Raw genomic sequence first — 22460 nt, forward strand, 5'->3', positions numbered from 1 at the left:
AACATCTGGAGATTGTGCTGATGAAAAGCACTTTGAAAAAGACAAAGCACTGCATCATTGCAAAGGGATTTTTTAGTCTTTACAAAAGTATACCATTCTTTTAAAAATCCTCTCACTCCAAAGGCTGGAGATGAATCAGGAGACCTGGTAAAGTTCTGCTGGGAATAGTGAAGAAAACCCTAGATTGGAGTTTCAGTTCCAGCTCTGTGTCTGAACTAAGATTCTGAGTTACGTCATTCCAACCCTCTTTGTGTTTTATTTCCTCACACGAATAATGGGGTCAAATTAGGTCTTTAAAAAACTTCACCATGAAACAGCGTAAATCTGAAGTACTGAAAAACCACTTACAGGAAATGAAGATTTAATTTTTAAAAATTAGGAGGAAGATATTGTAGACAAAATCCCATCACTTGGAATATAGTCAGCATCAGCTTCATTGCCTGCCACATTCAGTGATACTGGATTTTAAAATCTTTCTTTTTACAACTCCATGACTTTGAACCTCTGAACATGCTATTTCCTTTTCTCTGTGGAATTCATTTCCTGGATAGTCTTACCTGTCAGGCTCAAAGATCAAGGAAACCTTTCCCTTAAAGTTTGTGTTGCCACTTGGTACTAATGCAACATTTTAGTCAGAGCTCTGTTAAAGCAGTTACCATGTGGCCATATAACTTACAGTATTAAGACTATTTCCAACTTGTAAACTTTGTTGATTTGTGCATTTTTTCAGGAAATAACAGAGTTTACCCTGTGACAGATACTGTCCTGAGTTTGTTAGCAAACTACACTGAGTAACTTTAAACACACATTTCTATAGACAAATGCCCGTTAGGCTGGCTATTACAGAAAACAAGTGTTGGCAGGGATGTGCAGAAATGAGAGCCCTATGTGCACTGTTGGCAGGAATGTAAAATGCTGCATCTGCCGTGAAAACCAGTATGACCTGTGCTCAAAAAATTAAAAACACAATTACTCTGATCCAGCAATTCAACTTCTGAGTATAGATCCAAAAGAAAGGTTCTTGAACAAATACTTCTATACCCTTGTAGCAGCATTATTCACAGTAGCCAAAGGCAGAAGCAACCCAAATGTCTATCAAGGCATGAACAGGTAAATAAGGCAGGCCAGGCATGGTGGCTCACGTTGTATTCCTAACACTTTGGGAGGCTCGCTGACACAGAAAGATTGTTTGAGCTCAGGAGTTCGAGGCCTGCTTGGGCAACAAGGTGAAACCCTGTCTCTACAAAAAATACAAAAGAAATAATTAGCTGGGCATGGTGGCACACACCTGTAGTCCCACCTACTCAGGAGACTGAGGTGGGAGGATTGCTTGAGCCCAAGAGGTCAAGGCTGCAGTCAGCCATAATCACACCACACCACACCCCACCCTGGATGACAGAGTGAGACCCTGTCTCAAAAAAGTAAATGGCTGGGTGTGGTGGCTTACCAACTACCAGCTCGGCCATAGAGACCCCCATCCAGGCAGTGCTGAGCGAAATGAGAGACAGCAAATAGAACAGCAAAGTGGGTCTATCCAGAGGGCCAGCAGGAGCTGACAGCATTCCAGGCTGAAGGCCCTAAGTAGATTCTGACCCATGCAGTTATTCTATCTGAACAGGTGATCATTATTAACAAACAGGTGTTTGGTATTTTCTCATACAAAACACACCAAGTAGTCAGCTGGTGCCTGCTTACCACTGATCACAAACAACTTAAAAAGTATTCTCCACGAGGGAGCCACAGGGGCAGGGGCAGATATCTTAAGGATTTAACATATTTATACATTGTCCCGTCACTTTGGAATGGCCCAAGTGGTTTTCTGCTTGGGGATGCTGCGGCTAGGTTTTCCTTGCCATCGTTCTTCCTCACAAACAATATTATTCTATCATACACTCAGCATTCAAACCATATTCGTAAACTTAACATTCCTCAACATCAATATTCATAAACATTTCTCAACAGTGGCGCATGCCTGTAATCCCAGCTACTCCAGAGGCTGAGGCAGGAGAATTGGCTGAACCTGGGAGGCAGAAGTTGCAGTGAGCCAAGATCATGCCACTGCACTCCAGCCTGAGCAACAGAGCAAGACACTGTCTCAAAAAAAAATACCTATGGATATATAGATATATATCTCCAAGAATGTTAAGAAAACAACAAAAAATATAAATATAGCATATACATACAGTGGAATATTATCCATAAGAATATAGAAAATTCTGATGTAAATATAACATGGACAAAGCTTGAAGACATGCTAAGTGAAATAAGACGGTCACAAAGTATGATTCTATATGATGCATATAGAGTAGTCAAATTCATAGAAGCAAAAAGTAGGGACCAGGCATGGTGGCTCATGCCTTTAATCCCAGCACTTTAGGAGACTGAGGTGGACAGATCACAAGGTCAAGGGTTTGAGATCAGCATGGTGAAACCCCATCTCTACCAAAAATACAAAAATTAGCTGCATTAAATTAACATGATGGCACGTATCTGTAGTCCCAGTTAGGAAGCTGGGACAGAAGAATTGCTTGAATCTGGGAGGTGGAGATTGCAGTGAGCCAAGATCACATCATTGCACTCTAGCCTGGGTGACAAAGCAAGACTCTGAAGTAGGATAGAGGTTGCCAGGAGCTGGGGGTAGGGGAAAATGAAGAGTAGTTGCCTAATGCAGGTGTACCCAACCCCTAGGCCAAGGACTGGTACAGGTCGGTGGCCTGTTAGGCACCGAGCCACATGGCAGGAGGTGAGTAGTGGGTGGGCTCACTTGCCTGAACTCTGCCTCCTATCAAATCAGTGGCAGCATTAGGTGAACCCTAAACTGCACATATGAGGGGTCTAGGTTATTCACTTCTTATGATACTCTAATGCCTGATGATTTGTCACTATTTCACATCACCCCTAGATGGAACCGTCTAGTTACAGGAAAACAAGTTCAGGGCTCCCACTGATTCTACATTATGGTGAGTTGTATAATTATTTCATTATATATTACAATGTAATAGTAATAGAAATAAAGTGCACAATAAATATATTGTGCTTGAGGCCAGGTACAGTGGCTCACACCTGTAATCTCAGCAGTCTACGAGGCCAAGGCAGGCAGATAGCTTGAGCTTAAGAGTTTGATACCTGAACATGGCAAAACCTCATCTCTACGAAAAAAACACAAGCAAGTAGCTGGGTGCGGTGGTACATGCCTGTGGTCCCATCTACTCAGGAGGCTGAGGAGGAAGGGTTACTTGAGCCTGGGAGGAGGTTGAGGCTGCAGTGAGATGTGATTGTGCCACGGCACCACAGCCTGGGTGACACAGTGTGACCCTATCTCAATTTTTAAAAATGTAATATACTTGAATCATCTCAAAAGCACCCCACCTCCACCCGATCCCAATCCGTGAAAAAATTGTCTTCCACAAAGCCAGTCCCTCGTGCCAAAAAGGTTGGGGACCACTGGCCTAGTGGATCTAGAGTTTGTGTTTTGCATGATGCAAAAGTTCTGGAGATTGGTTTCACAACACTGTGAAAATCAATACTAGTGAATTTTACACATAAAATGATTCAGATGGGGCCAGGCGTGGTGGCTCATGCCCGTAATCCCAGCACTTTGGGAGACTGAGGCAAGTGGATCACCTGAGCTCAGGAGTTCGAGACCAGCCTGACCAATATAGTGAAACCCATCTCTACTAAAAATACAAAACTTAGCCTGGCGTGGTGGTGCATACCTGTAGTCCCACTTACTTGGGAGGCTGAGATAGGAGAATTGCTAGAACGTGGGAGGCGGAGGTTGCAGTGAGCCGAGATTGTGCCCCTGCACTCCAGCCTGGGCAACAGAGCAATACTCCATCTCAAAAAAAAAAAAAAAAAAGTTCAGATGGCACATTTTATGTGTATTTTACCACAATTCTTTAAAAATCAGAGGCTTCACTTTGCATAAGCAGTTAAATATGATGCATAAAGTTTGAAAAAAAATCTGTGAATGATCACTTCCAGAAAGTACCTTCAAAAACCTCTGGTGTAATTTATTTCTGAATTAGAACTTTGTTGTAACAAGTGAAAATTGATTTGCATTTAAATTCTTTCCAAGTACAGAATCAGGCCGTTTTCACTCTTGCTGCTACATAATGATAGGTTATTTCTCTCTGTGAGCTAAGAATGATCCAGATGTTGCCTCCTGTTTCACTTAGTCGTGAGGTGTGTGTTTTTGTTTTGTTTTTGAGACAGGGTCTCACTGTTGTCCAGGCTGGTTTCAAACTCCTGGGTTCAAACAATCCTCCTGCCTCAGCCTCCTGAGTAGCTGGGATTACAGGCTTGAGCCACTATGCCTAGCTCAAGAATAGTTACTTTTTATTTCTAAACGTTCTATTTTTTGTTTCAAGTCTGTATACTCTTTTCCTATCACATATTCTCATGCCTGTAATTCCAGCACTTTGGGAGGCTGAGGCAGGTGGATTGCTTGAAGCTAGGAGTTTGAGACCAGCCTGGGCAACATGGAGAGAATCCATGTCTAGAAATTTTTTTTTTCAGTTAGCCAGGGGTGGTGGTGCATGCGTGTACTCCCAGCTACTCAAGAGGCTGAAGCAGGAGGGCCATTTGAGCCTGGGAAATTGAAGCTGCAGTGAGCTATCATCATGCCACTGCACTTTAGGCTAGGTGACAGAGTGAGACCCTGTCTCAAAAAAAAGCCAATGTCTGTATACGAAAACAGGAAAAATCATAAAAACACAGGAGCACTGTGTATGAAGGAGTCAAGAAGTCTGGGCAGTCAGCGTCTCAACTCAACTAAGCCAGCCCCTGAGCCCCTGTTGTTTTTTTTTTCTTTTTTTAATTTGAGACTGAGTCTCACTCTGTCACCCAGGCCTACAATGCAGTGACACAATCTCAGCTCACTGCAATCTCCACCTCCTGATTCAAGCAATTCACCTGCCTCAGCCTCCTGAGTAGCTGGGATTATTACAAGCATACGCCGCCAAGTCTGGCCAATTTTTTTCTTTTTTTTCAATCTTGCAGGATAAAGTCTCTGAATGCACAATTTTTGTATTTTTAATAGAGACAGGTTTTTGCCATGTTGGCCAGGCTGGTCTCGAACTCCTGACCTCAAGTGATCTGCCTGCTTCGCCTCTTAGAGTGCTGGGATTACAGTGAGCCACCGAACCCAGGGCTAGCCTGTTTTCTTTGTAATGGGGAGGAGTTTCCCTCACAAGTTTGACACAAAAATCCAATGAGAATGGATGTAAAACTGCTATTTCTTCTGAGTTGCATGCATTTGTGATCATTATTATAAAGAGGAAACTTTGGGTGACTCCTGAGAAACTGGGGTGGGAGTGGGTCAGGTAGTAGTCAATCACTACATTCGCCATTAGGAGACTTTTCCATTTAAAACCAGGAAAAGTAATCAGGTGCATTGGGTCATGCTTGACATCTCAGTTATTTGGAAGGCAGAGATAGGAGAATCGCTTGAGACTAGGAGTTCGAGGCTGCAGCGAGCTATAATCATGCCACTGCACTCCAGCCTGGACAACAGAGTGAGACCTCATCTCTTAAAAAAAAAAAAAAAAAAAAAAAATGGCTGGGTGTGGTGACTCATGTCTGTAATCCCAGCACTTTGGGAGGCCGAGGCGGGCAGAGTTTGAGACCAGCCTGGACAACATGGTGAAACCCTGTCTCTACTAAAAACAGAAAAATTAGCCAGGTGTGGTGGCACACGCCTGTAAGTCCAGCTCCTTGGGAGGCTGAGGCAGGAGAATTGCTTGATCCCGGGAGGCAGAAGTTGCAGTGAGCTGAGACTGGACCTTTGCACTCCAGCTTGGGTGACAGAGCAAGACTCCATTTAAGGCTAAAAAAAAAAAGAAAGCTTCAAAACCAAGCCTCACTTGTTGTCCATTTTCGCCTTTAGGCATCCCAATTGTTCTCACGGTTGGTAATCGCACCCCTGGCCCCCTTGTCTTTCATCTTCTGCCCATGCTGGTTTGCACATGCTAGTTGAAAGAACAAGGCTGTCATGTCCCATAATTCCTCTAGGTGGCAGTGCTGCCTTGCGTACTGGGGACACTTGGTGTTTTGGACTGTTCCCAAAACGGCCACATTTCACTTGTCAGTGAAATCTCTCAGGAGTAGAAAACATTGGAAAGCCCATAGTCACCATGGACACCCTCCAGCCTGGCTTCCTTCTCTCCGAAATCCTCCCTGCTTTGACAAAACTGTCAGGGTTTAGCCAAGCCAGGCTGGCCTCAGGCCTGTGCCTTCTCTTTATCCTGCCACTTCTAGAGGTGATGATTATAAGGAAGAAAGAAATGGTGCTTCCTCCCCACTTCCCCCATTCACGCTTCCCTGAACTCTTTCTTCGAGACTAGATTGATACTCATTTTAGCATTGTAAGCCTATGACGATACTCACTTCTGAACACAAACTGAGGGAGGGAGGGAGAAGGGTCACACAGATCTACCCTGGTGTCTCCTGCTCCAGGCCAGCCCTGCACCCTCTATGCTGCTGCCTTAGGCAGAGCCCTGGCAAGCATGTCATTTGTGTTTCTGGGAAATGATTGGACCCTCCTAGAAATGACTATCATCTATCTGGTCTTTCTAGCTGGAAACAATGCATCATCTTCACTCCCCTCCCTCCTCCCTTTCCCATCTCCCACATCTGTCACCAAAACCTACCCATTTTCTATAATCTCATGCATTACTATTCTCCCTTTTCTCCACACTTTCCATTGCCTTTTTGTACTCCAGGGGTAGCAAGTTACAGAGGCTACAAGGGTCACAAAGGTGATCTAAATGAGTGAAGAGGGACAGTGTGGAAGGCAACAGGGAGGGGTGCAAACTGTGGTGAGTGGGAAAGCATATCTGTGAAGCCTACACAGCTCCTTCTCAGCCCAAGTCTGTCATCATGTGAAAATGCAGGCCCAAGTGTGGGAAGTTTTTACAAGAAGACAGAAATCTGTTATTTTCAATGTGAGATATACCAGGTTCTAATATTGGCAACTAATTTTATAAATGTCTTCCTTTCCTTCCTTCTTTCTTTCTTTCCTTCCTTTCTTTTTTTAATTGAGACAGAGTCTTGCTCTGTTGCCCAGGCTGGAGTGCAGTGGTGAAATCTCGGCTCACTGCAGCCTCTACCCCCACCAGTTTGAAATGGTTTAACTTCATATCCCTACTCAAATGTCACCTCTAATTGTAATAATCCCCACATGTTGTGGGAGGGACGAGGTGAGGAGTAATTGAATCGTGGGGGTGGGTTTTTTTCTATGCTGTTCTCATGATAGTGAAAAGGTCTCATGAAATCTGATGGTTTTAAAAAGGGGAGTTCCCCTGCATATACTCTCTTGCCTACTGCCATATAAGACATGACTTTCTTTGCTCCTCATTCACCTTTGGCATGATTGTGAGGCCTCCCCAGCCATGTAGAACTGTGAGTCAATTAAATCTCTTTTCTTTATAAATTACCCAGTCTATGGTATGTCTTTATTAGCAGCATGAGAGCAGACTAATCGAGTAAATTGGTACTGGATAGTGGGGTGCTGCCAAAAATGTGGAAGCGACCTTGGAACTGGGTAACAGACAGAGGTTGGAACAGTTTGCAGGGCTCAGAAGAAGATAGAAAAATGTGAAAAAGTTTAGAACTTCCTAGAGACTTTTGAATGACTTTGACCAAAATGCTGATAGTGCTATGGAAAATGAAGTCCAGACTGAGGTGGTCTCAGATGGAGATGAGCAACTTGTTGGGAACTGCAGCAAGGCCACTCTTGTTATGCTTTAGCAAAGAGACATTTGCCTCTGTGGCAAAGGCCCCTGCCCTAGATATTTGTGGAACTTTGAACTTGAGAGAGATGATTTAGGGCATCTGGCAGAAGAAATTTCTAAGCTGCAAAGCATTCAGAAGGTAATTTGGGTGCTGTTAAAAGCATTCAGTTTTGTGTATTCCAGCAATATGGTTTGGAATTAGAACTTACATATAAAAGGGAAGCAGAGCATAAAAGTTCACAAAATTTGAAGCCTGATGGTGAAAAGAAAAACTTATTTTCTGGGGAGAAATTCAAGCTGGCAGCAGAAATTGGCATAAGTAAGGAGAAGCCAAATGCTAACCCCCAAGACAATGGGGAAAATGTCTCCAGGGCATGTCAGAGACCTTCTCGGAAGCCCTCCCATCACAGGCCCAGAGGTCTAGGAGAAAAAAATGTTTTCCTGAGCCAGGTCTGGGGCTCCCCTGCTGTGTGCAGCCTCAGGATTTGATGCCCTGCATCCCAGTTGCTCCAGTGTGGCTAAAAGGGTACAGCTTGGGCCATAGCTTCAGAAGGTACAAGCCCCAGGCCTTGGCAGCTTCCACATGGTGTTAAGCCTGCAGGTGCCAGAGTCAAAAATTGAGGTTTGGAAACTTCCACTTAGATTTCAGAGGATGTATGGAAATGCTTGAATGTCCAGGCACAGGTGCACAGCAGGGGTGGAGCCTTCATGGGGAACCTCTCCTAGGGCAGTGTGGAGGGGAAATGTAGGATGGGAGACTACACACAGAGTTCCCACTGGGGCACTGCCAAGTGGAGCTGTCAGAAGAGGGCCACTGCCCTCCAGACCCCAGAATGGTAGGTCCACCAACAGCTCACTGTGCACCTAGAAAAGCTGCATACATTCAATGCCTGTGAAAGCAGCCAAGAGTGAGGCTGTATCCTGCAAAGCCACAGGGCCAGAGCTGCCCAAGACCATGGGAACCTACCTGTTCCATCAGCATAACCTGTACATGAGACATAGAATCAAAGGAGATCATTTTGGAACTTTAATATTTGACTGACCTATAGGATTTCAGACTTGCTTGGGGCATGTAGCCTCTTCATTTTGCCCAATTTCTCCCATTTGGAATTTATTTACCCAATGCCTGCACCCCATTGTATCTAGGAAGTAACTAACTTGCTTTTGATTTTACAGATTCGTAGGTGAAAGGGACTTGCCTTGACTCAGATGAAACTTTGGACTTGGACTTTTGGGTTAATGCTGAAATGAGTTAAAACTTTGGGGAACTATTGTGAAGGCATGATTGGTTTTGAAATGTGAAGACATGAGATTTGGAAAGGGCTGGGGCTGAATGATATAGTTTGGCTCTGTGTCCCCACCCAAATCTCACTTCTAATTGTAATAATCCCCACATGCTGTAGGAGGGACCCAATGGGGAGTAACTGAATCATACGGGAAGGTTTTTTTCTGTGCTGTTTTCTTGGTAGTGAAAAAGTCTCATGAGATCTGATGGTTTTATAAAGGGGAGTTCCCCTCCACACGTTGTTTTGCCTGTTGCCATGTAAGATGTGACTTTGCTCCTCATTTGCCTTCTGCCAAGAATATGAGGCCTCCCCAGCCACGTGGAACTGTGAGTCAGTTAAACCTCTTTTCTTTATAAATTACCCAGTCTCAGGTATGTCTTTATTAGCAGCATGAGAAAAAACTAACACATGGGTTCAAGCAATTCTCCCACCTCAGCTTCCTGAGTAGCTGGAACTACAGATGCATGCCACTATGACCAGCTAACTTTTTTGTAGAGGTGGGGTTTTGCCATGTCACCCTGGCTAGTCTGAAACTCCTGCACTCAAAGGATCCTCCCACCTCAGCCTCCCGAAGTGCTGGGATTACAGGCATCAGCCACCATGCCTGGCCTTAAAGTGTTTAAATAAATAGAACATGACCAGGGACAAACAAAGCACATTGGTGGCCTTACTTTCGTTCACAGGCTGCTTGAGACTGCTGGCTGCATGTTAGCTAAGACCGTCGGTGTTGTTTCCTCTTTGGTCTCCTGCCTCTAGCCTTGCTGTCTTCCATGCACCTTGCTCACAGTCACCAGAGCATCTCCCCAATGCCCTTATCAACCCATTTATTCCACTGCCTGATATCTCCCTTGCTACTGCCCATCCCAAGCTACCGACAGAATGAAGCCCAGACGATGCAGGTAGGCTGCCAGGCTTGCCATTCTCTGACCCCAGGCTCCCTCCCTCCCCACCTGTGCGCTCCCTTGGCAAACACCCAGCTGCTTTGTTACCTCCTCCGAGGCCTGCCCCAGTCACCTGTATTTACCCTGCCATCATGTCTTTTCTGTGTCTGTCTGCTCCACTCAACTGTGATGGTCCTTGACACAAGTGACCATATCTTATTCATCCATGCATATGTGGGCCACCTGCCACTTAGAAGGTGGCTGGCAGGTATTTTTTAAACAAATTAAAAATGTATGAATAATGACTGTTAGTCAAGTAAAGTAGAACTGTCATAAGAATGTTTATTTCCCACCTCATTGATTTCTAATTAAGACCTGAGCATCCCCTTGATAAGGATAATTTTCTTTTTTCCCCTTTTTGGTCCCCATTCCCCATGCTCTGAGAGCCAGGGTGAGCTGGCCTTTTATCCCAGCAGGTCTTCTTATGGGTCAGTCTCTGGAGATTCTGGGACTTCCTTTATCCTCCTTCTCTTGAGTTTTGATGTTTGAGAAAGTTTCCTTAAAGAATCTGAAAAAGGGAAGGTCAGAGAAAGTCCCAATGACATCACAAATAGTAAATATTTCAGTCTGTAATATATGGGGGGTGTGATAGGAGCAGAGGAAGAATAGCAAAATCTTATCTTACTTCCAACCTATATATCACTTAGTCTTTTCTCACAGAAACCGTGTAGAGAGATGGCATTGTCCCCAGTTTAGATATAGGGTAAAATGATGACCTGCCCAGAGTCTTACAGCAAGTTAGGAAAAGAGTCAGAGCAAGACCCAATTTTCCTTGACCTCTGGCTCCAGTCTCTGATTCTTCCTTACTCCTTTCTCAGGCCTCATGACCCAATTCCCAGTACTGTTTACAAACCCCACTGCCAAGTCTTCATTAAAAATTAACTTTATGGCCAGGCATGGTGGCTCATGCCTGTAATTCCAGCACTTTGGGAAGCTGAGGTAGGTGGATCACTTGAGGTCAGGAGTTCGAGACCCATCTGGCCAACATGATGAAACCCCATCTCTACTAAAAATACAAAAATTACCCAGGTGTGGTGGTGCACGCCTGTAATCTAAACTACTTGGGAGGTAGGAGAATCACTTGAACCAGGGAGGCCAAGGTTACAGTGAGCTGAGATCGCACCACTGCACTCCAGCCTGGGCCACAGAGTGAGACTCTGTCTCAAAAAAATAAATAATTAAATAACTGACTTTATGAACATAGTGCCAAAGAAACACCACGTAGGTTATTTTCATTACAAGGACAGACTTGGTGACTCATCTTAGCCCATTCCTGTGAGTCCATGAGATCTTTTGTGCTTTGTCAGGTAATAATGGGAAGAACATAACCTCATCTCTTATGTAGCCTGGACAAAAACATGAACCCATGAAGACTTTCAAGTCCTGTTTATAGAGGAACGAGCTAAAATATGTCGAAAGGAAGCAACAGGGAATAAATCGGGAAGGAGAACATTCTGCTGAATAATAGCCTCATCTTTTCAGCAGGTCAGGGATGTAAAAAAAAAAAAGAACTTTCTTAGGTTTAAAGATTTAAGAGACTTGACCAGGTGAAATGCATGGTTTGAGAAGCCAGTGCAAAAGTTATCTTTGGCTGCTGGGAATATTTGAATACAAAGTATTTAGTATGGCTATTAGATGAAATGAAAATATTTATGTGGAAATGTTGATTTGGGACCAGGCATGGTGGCTCATGCCTGTAATCCCTGCACTTTGAGAGGCGGAGCAGGTGGATCTCTTGAGCCCAGGTATCCGAGAGCAGGCTGGGCAACGTGGCAAAACTCCCTCTCTACAAAAAATACAAAAATTACTCAGGCACGGTGGTGTGCATCTGTAGTCCCAGCTACTTGGGAGCCTGAGGCAAGAGAATCACTTGAACCAGCAGGTGGAGGTTGCAGTGAGCTGAGATCAAGCCACGCCACTCCAGCCTAGGTGCCAGGAATGAAAAACCCATATCAAAAAAAAGAAAAAGAAAAAAGAAAGGTTGATACTATTAACTTTAAAAAAGCATCTCCAGGCCGGGCACTGTGGCTCATGTCTGTAACCCCAGCACTCTGGAAGGCCAAGGCAGATGGATTACCTGAGGTCAGGAGTTCAAGACCAGCCTGACCAATATGATGAAACCCCATCTCTACTAAAAATACAAAACTTAGCCAGGCATGGTGGCATGTGCCCCAATCCTACCTACTCAGGAAGGAGACTGAGACAGGAGAATCACGTGAACCCAGGAGGCAGAGGTTGCAGTGAGCCGAGATTGTGCCATTGCACTCCAAGCTGGCAACAAGAGTGAAACTCCATCTCAAAAAAAAAGCAACTCCAAATCAAAATCACATGTACATCATGATCTCATTTTATTTAAAATATATATATTTAGCCCAGGCATGGTGGCTCACGCCTGTAATCCCAGCACTTTGGGAGACCAAGACAGGTGGCTCGCTTGAGGTCAGGAGTTTGACCAGCCTGACCAACATGTAGAAACCCATCTCCATTAGAAGTATAAAATTAGCCAGGCATGGTGGCAGGTGCCTGTAATCCCAGCTACTTGAGAGGCTGAGGCAGGAAAATTGCTTGAACCTGGGAGGCGGAGGTTTCGTGAGCCAAGATCATGCCCTTACACTCCAGCCTGGACAACAAGAGCAAAATTCCATCTCAATAGAAAATAAAAAATATATATATTTATGACTGGGCACGATGGCTCATGCCTGTAATCCCAGCACTTTGGGAGGCCGAGGCAGGTGGATCACGAGGTCAAGAGAGCGAGGCTATCCTGGGCAATGTGGTGAAACCCCAGTCTCTACTAAAAATACAAAAATTACTTGGGCATGGTGGTGCAAGCCTATAGTCCTAGCTACTGGGGAGGCTGAGGCAGAAGAATTACTTGAACTTGGGAGGTGAAGGTTGCAGTGAGCCCAGATCACACTACTGCACTCCAGCCTGGAGACACAGAGAGACTCTGTCTCTCTCTCTCTCTCTCTATATATATATATATATATTTTTAATATATATATATATATATTTATATATAAATATTTACATTACATATACATATATATTATATATTTATATATACATATACATTTTAAAGATTTGGAAAGTTAATAGTGATGATGACAATGTGATGTTTATATTTCCTTATTTTTGCTTATCTGTATAATCAAATTTTCTCTGCTTATATTTATACTAATAAAAACATTATTAATTTTAATAAATGCATGAAAACCCATCATCCAAGGCTTTCTCCTGTTGCTTCCCTCCTTGCATCTCTCCAACCTGCTCTTCCATTCACCACCAAACCCAGGCCGTCTACTCGCTGCCCTTCACCTCTGCACTTCCTTTCCACTTCCCTCCTTTCCTTCATCCATATCCTTATCCTTTTCTTTAAAGCCTGTCCCAAATCTACCCACTCCAGGCAGCCTGTCTTGATTGATACATCCTTTGCCCTGTGGCCTCAGACAGCTGTTTGTAAAAGGGAGATAATACCACCTATCTCATCAGGATGATAAAGGGGTTGAGTGAAATTAAGAGATACAAAGCCCCTGGTACAGAGAGAAATCATTCCAGAAGCCCAGAGCTCACGTTCCTCATCTGAGTCATGAACTGCTTGGTCCAGAGAAAATTAATTATGGACTGGTCTTCATTCTCTTGTATGTTTACATCCTCAATTTAAACAGGACCAGCTGGGCTCAGTGGCTTACATCTGTAATCCCAGCACTTTGGGAGGCCGAGGTGGGCAGGTCACTTGAGATCAGGAGTTCGGAACCAGCCTGGCCAACATGGCAAGACGCCCCCCCCACTAAAAATACAAAAGCTGGGCATGGTGGTGCACACCTGTAATACCAGCTACTTGGGAGGCTGAGGCAGTACCCGGTACTCACTTGAACCTGGAAGGCGGAGGTTGCAGTGAGCCAAGATCGAGCTACTGCACTCCAGCCTGGGTGACAGAGTGAGACTTCATCTCAAACAAACAGACAAGCCAAACCTAAAAAATAATAATAAAATAAAGGGCAGGAGCGCTGCCTCACACCTGGTAATCCTAGCAGTTTGGAAGGCCGAGGTGGGTGGATTGCCTGAGCTCAGGAGTTAAGACCAGCCTGGGCAACACGGTGAAACCCAGTCTCTATGAAAAATACAAAAATTGGCTGGGCGAGGTGGCAGGCACCTGTAATCCCAGCTACTCAGGAGGCTGAGGCAGGAGAATTGCTTGAACCTGGGAGTCAGAGGTTGCAGTGAGCCGAGATTTCACCACTGCACTCCAGCCCTGGCAACAGAGTGAGACTTGATCTCAAGTAAATAAATAAAATAAAATAAAAACCTTTCTATAATGAGCACACCTGGTGAAGAGGAGAACTAAAAAGAAAAGAGAAAGTGGAGAAGGAGAAGAAAAGATGGACAGGAAGGAAAAGGCAGGGTAAAGAGAAGATGAAAAGGAGGGAAGAGGAACTTGTCAGGCTCCAGGAAGAGGCTCCTGGCTGCTTGAGTCTACTCTTGGGAAACACCCAGACACCACTCACAAATCCATGGGCCCAGGCATCACCCCAGCAGCAAATGGGCATTACCTCTCTCGACATGGTCCTGGGATGTCTGCTCCCCAGTCAGGGAGCTCCCTTGAGCTGGGGCCTGCATCTTGGACAGCCGCTCCTTCATGCTGCTGATGTCACCACGCAGCCCCCAGGCATCACAGAGCTTGGGCAGACTGTCTTCCTGGACGGCCAGCGAGGATCTCTCTGGTGCATCCGAGGGGTACAATGCCACCTGCCATGGAGCCTCCGTATTAAGGAGAGTGTTAGGAGAGGGGTACCTGAACTTCAGAGTCCCGGCCCTGCATTTGTTGAGAAATACTGAGATCTGGCTGCCCCTCACACTTCCCTAACCAAAAGGATGGGGTAGGAATCACAGATGTGGGAGAGAAAGGAACTTGAGGACATGGAGGCAAGCTGCCAATGGTGTCTTCTTGGGTTGTCCTTTATTTTGAGATCAGATCTTCCATCTCTTTTTGGAATTGCAGCGTCTTACCGGTTTGTTTGCAGTGAAACATTTGTTTTAAAGACCTAACTTAGCAAAAATTAAATTGGGAGCCTTTGTAAGCTTTGAGTCTGTTTAAAAAAAAATTCATAAAACTGAGAGCCTGAATTTTGAAATTAAAGTTCAAAGACTATATGTATATATATACACATATATAATATAAATTTTTCAGCCGGGCACAGTGGCTCATGCCTGTAGTCCTTTGGGAGGCCAAGGCAGGCAGATCACCTGAGGTCAGGAGTTTGAGACCAGCCTGGCCAACATGTGAAATCCTGTCTCTACTAAAAACACAAAAATTAGCCTGGTGTGGTGGTGCTTGCCTGTAATCCCAGCTACTCAGAAGGCTGAGGCAGAAGAATCTCTTGAACCTGGGAAGTGGAGGTTGCAGTGAGCTGAGATCACACTACTGCACTCCAGCCAGGGGAACAAGAGCAAAACTGTCTTGGAAAAAAAAAAATTCTGGGCAGTGAAATTCAGGAATCTAGAAATCAGTGGTGTGGCAGCTCCTTGCAATCAGAAAAGAGAGCACTGAAATGATCCAGTCATTACATGCTCAGAGGAAGAAACAGATGCAGAGGTGGGGGCCTGTTTCCAGCCGCCCTGCCTGAGTGTGACAGGAAGGAGTGGTCAGAGCACAGCTCTCATCCCAGCTGCTGGAGGCTGAACCTGGCCTCTTCCTTCCTACTTGGTATAAGGACTGCGACAAATTACCTTACTTGCTGCAGACAATAATCTTAATTACCACTTATGGTTGCTTTTGAATATTACTCGAAGGAACACAAAGTGCCTGGCACATAGAATGCCTTTATAACTGTTTTATCTGTGACTGTGATTCTGGACCAGTGGTTCTCAAAATGTGCTTTGTAAACCCCCAGGAGTCCCTGCAATATTTTGACCTCAGGGACCTCCTGAAACCAATGGATTCTAATGAAACCTAGTATGAAAAGTTCATTGATACAAATCTGAAAAGGCTACATATTGTATGACCCCAAATATATGACATTCTGAGAAAGCAAAACTACAGAGACAGTGAACCTAAGATCATTGGTTGCCAGGGGGGTGGGAGCAGGAGGGCAGGGACAAATAGATGGAGCATAGGGGGTTTTAGGACCGAATGATACAGTGTATGAGGACATGAATATGGAACTCTTCCATATTATACCATAATGGTAGGTACATGTCATCATACATTTGGCAAAACCTATATATAGCCTATACAACATGAAGCATGTGCCCTACTGTGAACTGTGGACTTTAGCTAATAATAATGTATCAATATTAGGTCATCAGTTATAACAAAGGTACCACTCTAATGCAAGATGCTAATGATTAGGGAAATGAGGAGAGGGGAAGAGTAGATGGTAACGCTATACTTTCTTTTTTTCTTTTTGAGACGGAGTTTCGCTCTTATTACCCAGGCTGGAGCGCAGTGGTGCAATCTCAGCTCACTGCAACCTCTGACTCCTGGGTTCAAGCGATTCTCCTGCCTCAGCCTCCTTAGTAGCTGGGACTACAGGCACGCGCCACAACACCCAGCTAATTTTTGCATTTTTAGGGGTTTCACCATGTTGGCCAGGATGGTCTCAATCCCTTGACCTTGTGATCTGCCTGCCTTGGCTTCCCAAATTGCTGGGATTACAGGCGTGAGCCATTGCACCCGGCCTCTTTCCACTTAGTTTTTCTGTAAACTTTAAACTGCTATTAAAAAAAAAGTCTAGGCTGGGGGAAAAAAAAGACTAGCTGAAACAGGGAAGAGGTGAAAGCACCTCTCTTTCTAAGACGTCCCTACCAATGCCAGGTCAGTTTAGCACTGCCACAGTAACACTTGGAAGTTGCGACCCCTTTCCATGGCAACAACCCAGAAGTACCACCCTTTTTCTAAGAAATTCTGAATAACCACCCCATAATTTGCATATAATTAAAAGTGGGGATAAGTCTGAGCAGAGAACTGCCCCTGAGCTGCTACTCTGGGCACACTGTCTGTAGGGCAGCCGCACTCTGCAAGGAGCAGTACCTCTGCTGCTACTCTACATAGCCACTGCCATACAAGTTGCTGTTTAATACCCCTGGCTCACCCTTGAATTCTTTCCTGGGCAAAACCAAGAACTTTCTCAGGCTAAGCCCCTTTGGAGGCTCGCCTGCCATGGATCAAATACATATGGAGAGCTTGATGCTGACCCTCAGCCTCTTCAGCTCACTCTGCCCAGGGCAGGGGTAAAGGTTGAGCAGCAGAGTCTTGTCCTGGCAGTGTGCCCTGGGAAGGAGCAGAGGGGCTCTGGGTGTGTCAGTCCCAGGCCTTCCCCAAAGTCTAAGGACACACCAACCAATCCTCAGCTGTGTCCAGGCAGAACTGTCCCGTGCCTCACCAGGAACTTGGCCGGCTGGTTTTTCTTGGTGTATTTGTAAAGTCGGCAAAGCTGCTTTGCTTCCAGCTCTGAGAAGAGGGAGACGAACCGCCAGAGCATCCTGCAAGAGAGAGGCCCCAGGCTGGGGAGGTGGAACACAGTGCTTTCTCTCTCCAGCATATGTCTCCAGGCCAGCACCCACCCAGGAGAATATGGGCCATATGCCCCTTCAGGGTTTGGGATTGGGGGATGGAGGGGTGGAGATCTGCCCGAACTTGAATATCCTGTCCTGGTGTTCAGCGCCTGCAGCCAGTTACTCAGAGCCAAGGTGCCATCAGGGCTGCCCTGAGTGACTAGGAGCTCTCTCTACCCCTCCAGGCTCCTGACTCCACCACATAAAGATGAAGGACTGGGGGATCGACTAAGGTGTCCCCTTGAATGGAGCAGGGGTATCCCAGGAGTGGTATGGGGAGCAAAGGGGGTGCCCTACTTTCTCCAGTGTTTGATTTCCCAGGCTCGGCAGTAATGCTGCAGAAAAGTGTTGATGTGTTCCCCTAGGACCACAAGGCTCTGCTTCATGTACTTCAGCTTCTTCTTCTGGGGAAGGTCCCTGGGCAGGTGCAACTTTCGCAGGAACTTCTTCAGTGGTCTTAGGTATTCTTTACACTGAGGAGGCAACAGGTGAGGTGAGGGGCCATGGGAGAAAAGAAGAGGCAGATGGGCCATCTCAGGTATCCAGCAGAACCTCCTGGCCACAGCCTTCAGTGGCGAGGTGCTGCGTGTTTCAGGAGGTGGCTCCGGTATACCTCTCACCCCGCGTCTTTCCCAAGAGTAAGAAAGTGGGGCAATGTACTGTGGGTCTGAGGCCTGCCATTTCCTGACTCAGCCTTCCTAGCCAATGGGGAAAAGGGACAGGGTTCCAGGCAGGCCCTTCACTCACAATTTTGAATGTGTCCTGATCCAGGCCCTTGGCATGGCGCAGGAGTGAGTCTCTGGCAGGGCTGGTGCTGGAGCTTGTCTCCAGGCAGGGCACATTTGTCACCTGGGAAGAGGCAGGGGGCACTCAGCCAGGGGCTTGGACCATTACTCCTGGGGGCAGTGCTGGGCAAGGACTGGCCCAAATGGCAGCCAAAGCCCTTCTCCATTGCCCTCTGACCTTCTGGACCCAGCACTGATGTGAGTGAGCCTTGGACAAAGAAACTCATCTCTGAAAATCTCTGCTTGGGAAACCTAGAATATTCTACCCCTTTCTTTTATAATAATCATAGCATATTCTACTAGGTAACTTTGCAAAGCACCTGGTAAATATTCACCCACTTTATTCTCCCACAAATTCTGTCAGGTGAGATGTTATATGACCAACAGGTTTATATGCCTGCTGGACAGTCACAGTCCAATATATGAAGATGACAAAAGTTGCAGCAGACCAGCCTGGGCAATATAGTGAGACCTTGTCTCTACAAAAAATATAAAAATTAGCCGGGCATGGTGGTGTGCACCTGTGGTCCCAGCTACCCAGGAGGCTGAGATGGGAGGATTGCTTGTGCCCAGGAGGTGAAGGTTGTAGTGAGCCAAGATCACATCACTATGAGAGAGATTTTTTTTTTTTAGACGGAGTTTCGCTCTTGTTACCCAGGCTGGAGTGCAATGGCGCAATCTTGGCTCACCACAACCTCTGCCTCCTGAGTAGCTGGGATTACAGGCACGCGCCACCATGCCCAGCTAATTTTTTGTATTTTTAGTAGATACGGGGTTTCACCATGTTGACCAGGATGGTCTCGATCTCTTGACCTTGTGATCCACCTGCCTTTGCCTCCCAAAGTGCTGGGATTACAGGCTTGAGCCACTGCACCCAGCCATGAGAGAGATTTTATTGATTGTTGGGTGCTCAGTGAGGAGATGAAAAGAGACCCCTCCTGAAGGAGTTCTGAACTGGGGTTTTTAAGGAGATCATGGAGAGGGAGGGATTGAAAAAACTGGGGTCATTGATGGCCAATGTCAGGGGGATGAAATTATGAGGATGTGGAAACTGTATTCTTTGGTGAATTAGGTTTTTGAAGGGTTCTTTAGACCATCTGGCATCTGTAGTTTTACTGGTGTGTAGGACCTGAAATAGTATTTTAAAGAGAAAACTTAATGCTTTATAATGTTCGAGCTGTTATCTACAGAGCAGTTAAGGGAATATCATCTTGTAACAGGGTCCGTGGAATTCTTTATTTATTTTTTTTTTTGTGAGACAGAGTTTTACTCTATCACTCAGGTTGGAGTACAGTGGTGGGATCTCGGCTCACTGCAACCTCTACAACCTCCGCCTCCTGTGTTTGATTCTCCTGCCTCAGCCTCCCAAGTACCTGGAATTACAGGCATGCACCACCACATCTGGCTAATTTTTGTATTTTTAGTAGAGATGGGGTTTCACCGTGTTGGCCACACTGGTCTCAAACTCCTGACCTCAAGTGATCCACCTGCCTTGGCCTCCCAAAGTGCTGGGATTACAGGCATGAGCTAACATGCCTGGCCAGGTCTATGGAATTCTGAGGAAACAGGCACCAAAGAACTCTAAGGAAGTGAGTCAGAGCACAGGCTGACCTCATGACTCATGCTGAATGGGCTGCTAGCTCAGTTTATTTTCATTTTTCCCCTTTTTTTTTCTGATTAATTTTATAAAGTTTCAATATCATTAACCCTGGTTACAGATGAGAACAATGGGGCATCAAAAGTTTTAAGCGACTCATTGGGGGAATGAGCAGGGATTGATTTACTCACTCACTCACTCAAATGTTTGCTGACTGCATCAGGTTGGGCCCATTTCTTTGCATCCCTAGCCTTTACCATTATGTCACATGACTTACCATCATGTCACACATATCACGTGACATGATGCTAAAGGCTAGGGATGCAAAGAAATGGGCCCAGCCTGATGTGTGTCCCCTCCAAATCTCATATTGAAATGTGATCCCCAGTGTTGGAGTTGGGGTCTGGTGGGAGGTGTTTGGGTTATGGGGGTGGATCCTTCATGAATGGGCTTGGTTCCCTCCCTGCCCTAACTAGGCAAGTTCTCACTCTGTTAGTTAATGTGAGAGCTGAGTAGTAACAAGGCCTGCCATGTCCTCCTCTCTTTCTTGCTTGCTGTCTCACCAAGTGACAAGCCTGCTCCCCCTTCATCTCCAGCCATGCTTGTAAGCTTCCTGAGGCCTTCACCAGAAGCAGATGCTGGCACCATGCTTTGTGTATTGCCTGCAGAACTGTGAGCCAAATAAACCTTTTTCCTTTATAAATTGCTTAGTCTCAGGTATTCCTCTATAGGAATGCCAAACGGACTAATAAACCGTGCCTCTAATGAGCATTCAAAAAAAGTAGACACTGGTGATGACAAGAAAGAAGCTTTGACTGCAAAAGTGGGGCAAACATAGCTGAAAATTAGGCCAGACATGGTGGCTCACGCCTGTAATCCCAGCACTTTGGGAGGCTGAGGTGAGTGGATTACTTGAGCCCAGAAGTTCAAGACCAGCATGGCCAACATGGCAAAACCCAATTTCTACCAAAAATACAAAAAAATCAGCTAAGTATGGTGGTGCGCACCTGTAATCCCATCTACTTGGGAGGCTGGGGCAGGAGAATTGCTGGAACCCAGGAGGCAGAGGTTGTGGTGAGCCAAGATTGAGCCACTGCACTCCAGCCTGGGTGACAGAGCAAGACCCTGGAAAGAAAGAGAGAGAGAGAGAGAGAGAGAGAGAGAGAGAGAGAGAGAGAGAGAGCGCGCAAGCAAGCAAGCAAGCTGAAAAGCAGTGGACAAAGTGGTGAAATAACACTAGGAGGCCGGGCGTGGTGGCTCACGCCTGTCATCCAAGCACTTTGGAGGCCAAGGCGGGCAGATCACCTGAGGTCGGGAGTTCAAGACCAGCCTGACCAACATGCTGAAACCCCGTCTTAAAATAATAATCATAAAAAGAAATAACACTACGAGTCAGAACTGGATTTGCATCTACCTTTCAAAATCTGCTCAGAAAAGTATGAATTCTGGTCTGTGTTCGGGGAGAACAAGGAAGATCCATGTCCAGAGCAGTCTGAAGGGAAAGGCCAGGGGAAAGGGAGAGAGTGCAGGGAGAGGAGATGTGACACAGGCTCCTCCAGGTTCTAGAGACACAGGACTCTGGCAGATCAACTCCCCCAAACACAGCACACACACCACACAGCCACACACACAGGCCATGTGTACATACACATACATACTCTCAAGTCTTCATACAACAATGAGATGCGACCTCTTCCCCATCATCTCACCAGGAAGGCAGTTCAGGCACAAACATCTGAATGAATGAACATTCTTGTGCTTTAGGCCTCTTGCTGTCTCAGGTACCCTACCATTGTTCTCTTCTTTCCTGAGTTTCATGTTCTCTGCTTTCCAAAACCAGCCCCTCCCGGACCCTCCTTCCTTCCTTCTTCCCCCCCTCCCTCACACCCCACTTCACCTTCTCCAGTGGCTTATCCCCTTCACCCCCTTGTCCATCTGAGGCCTCCATCTTAGCAGGCGTGCCGGTAGGCTCCAGAGTGGCACTCCTCACGTCCCCTCTGGCTTCTAACCTACTGCTTCTGTGACCTGGACGTCTCAGGGAGTGGGCAGGTTGGCTCCAGAACTCGGAGCAAAACCATGACAACTACCAACACAGAGCCCAGCCCCCACCGGCTCCCATCACCTCATTCTTAGGGGTGGCCACAGCCTGCTCCTCTAACTGGGATCTGGAGTAGGCAACAGAGCAAGATGTGCGGGGTCGCGCCAGGGCTTTGGCAGAGCGAACAGCTGGCCAGGAGGGGCGGGCGTCCTTTCTCCCAAGAGTACTGTCAGATGCTGCTGATTCTGACACCTCCTGGTAAGGCTTTTGAACGCATTTTCCTTCACTTGTGCCATTCCTCCCTGCTGGGTTACGCAGTGGGTTGGGGGGGCTCCCCGAGAGGAGGCACAGGGTTTGTAAGATCCTTTTCTGATTCGGGACGGAGGCCTCGAGAGCGCTGAGAGGGAGGACACAGCGAGCCCGCCCTGCCCCTCCGGCCTCCGGGAAGTTGTTAATAGGCCCTCGGTACTGGGTGCTGGGTATCGGATGGGGTGTGTTTTGGGGATGTACAGAGATCCCCGCC

At 46.2% G+C, this 22460-nt stretch overlaps 2 protein-coding genes across 6 annotated transcripts in view; one reads left to right on the top strand and one right to left on the bottom strand.

The window, feature by feature from the left end:
• Nucleotides 1–10222: 10222 nt before the first annotated feature.
• Nucleotides 10223–22426, bottom strand: CHCT1 (CHD1 helical C-terminal domain containing 1). 4 transcript variants are annotated; one of them, XM_078373723.1, is made up of 6 exons: nucleotides 22022–22426; nucleotides 18265–18366; nucleotides 17815–17990; nucleotides 17346–17466; nucleotides 14514–14709; nucleotides 10223–10468 (listed from the first exon to the last, which is right to left on the bottom strand). In XM_078373723.1, the coding sequence occupies exons 3-6, from the start codon at nucleotides 17901–17903 to the stop codon at nucleotides 10383–10385; spliced, it is 492 nt and encodes a 163-aa protein (XP_078229849.1). In that variant the 5' UTR covers nucleotides 17904–17990; nucleotides 18265–18366; nucleotides 22022–22426; the 3' UTR covers nucleotides 10223–10382. The 4 variants fall into 4 exon arrangements, with proteins under 4 accessions (XP_078229849.1, XP_035156615.1, XP_035156614.1 ...); XM_035300724.3 differs by lacking the exon at nucleotides 22022–22426 and adding an exon at nucleotides 21797–21942 and having other exon boundaries at nucleotides 17346–17445; XM_035300723.3 differs by lacking the exon at nucleotides 22022–22426 and adding an exon at nucleotides 21797–21942.
• Nucleotides 22025–22460, top strand: part of USP32 (ubiquitin specific peptidase 32) — a 248828-nt gene continuing 248392 nt past the window's right edge. For both annotated transcript variants that reach the window (XM_035300720.3, XM_035300721.3), the window contains exon 1: nucleotides 22025–22195. In XM_035300720.3, the coding sequence (XP_035156611.2) occupies nucleotides 22087–22195 (109 nt within the window). In that variant the 5' untranslated portion in view covers nucleotides 22025–22086. The remainder of the gene's footprint in view (nucleotides 22196–22460) is intronic.

This window comes from Callithrix jacchus, chromosome 5 (genome assembly GCF_049354715.1).
Source record: "Callithrix jacchus isolate 240 chromosome 5, calJac240_pri, whole genome shotgun sequence".
Lineage (NCBI taxonomy): Eukaryota > Metazoa > Chordata > Mammalia > Primates > Cebidae > Callithrix > Callithrix jacchus.

What these genes read in the sequence shown, in the direction of transcription:
- CHCT1 (XM_035300723.3), bottom strand. Translation starts at nt 21,847, where the DNA reads ATGGAGGCCTCAGATGGACAAGGGGGTGAAGGGGATAAGCCACTGGAG. An exon ending in GGGATAAGCCACTGGAGAAG is followed by an intron (nt 18,367 to 21,796) that starts GTGAAGTGGGGT and finishes GCCTCTTCCCAG; the next exon opens with GTGACAAATGTGCCCTGCCT. An exon ending in CCAGGACCATGTCGAGAGAG is followed by an intron (nt 10,469 to 14,513) that starts GTAATGCCCATT and finishes TCCCTTTTTCAG; the next exon opens with ATTCTTTAAGGAAACTTTCT.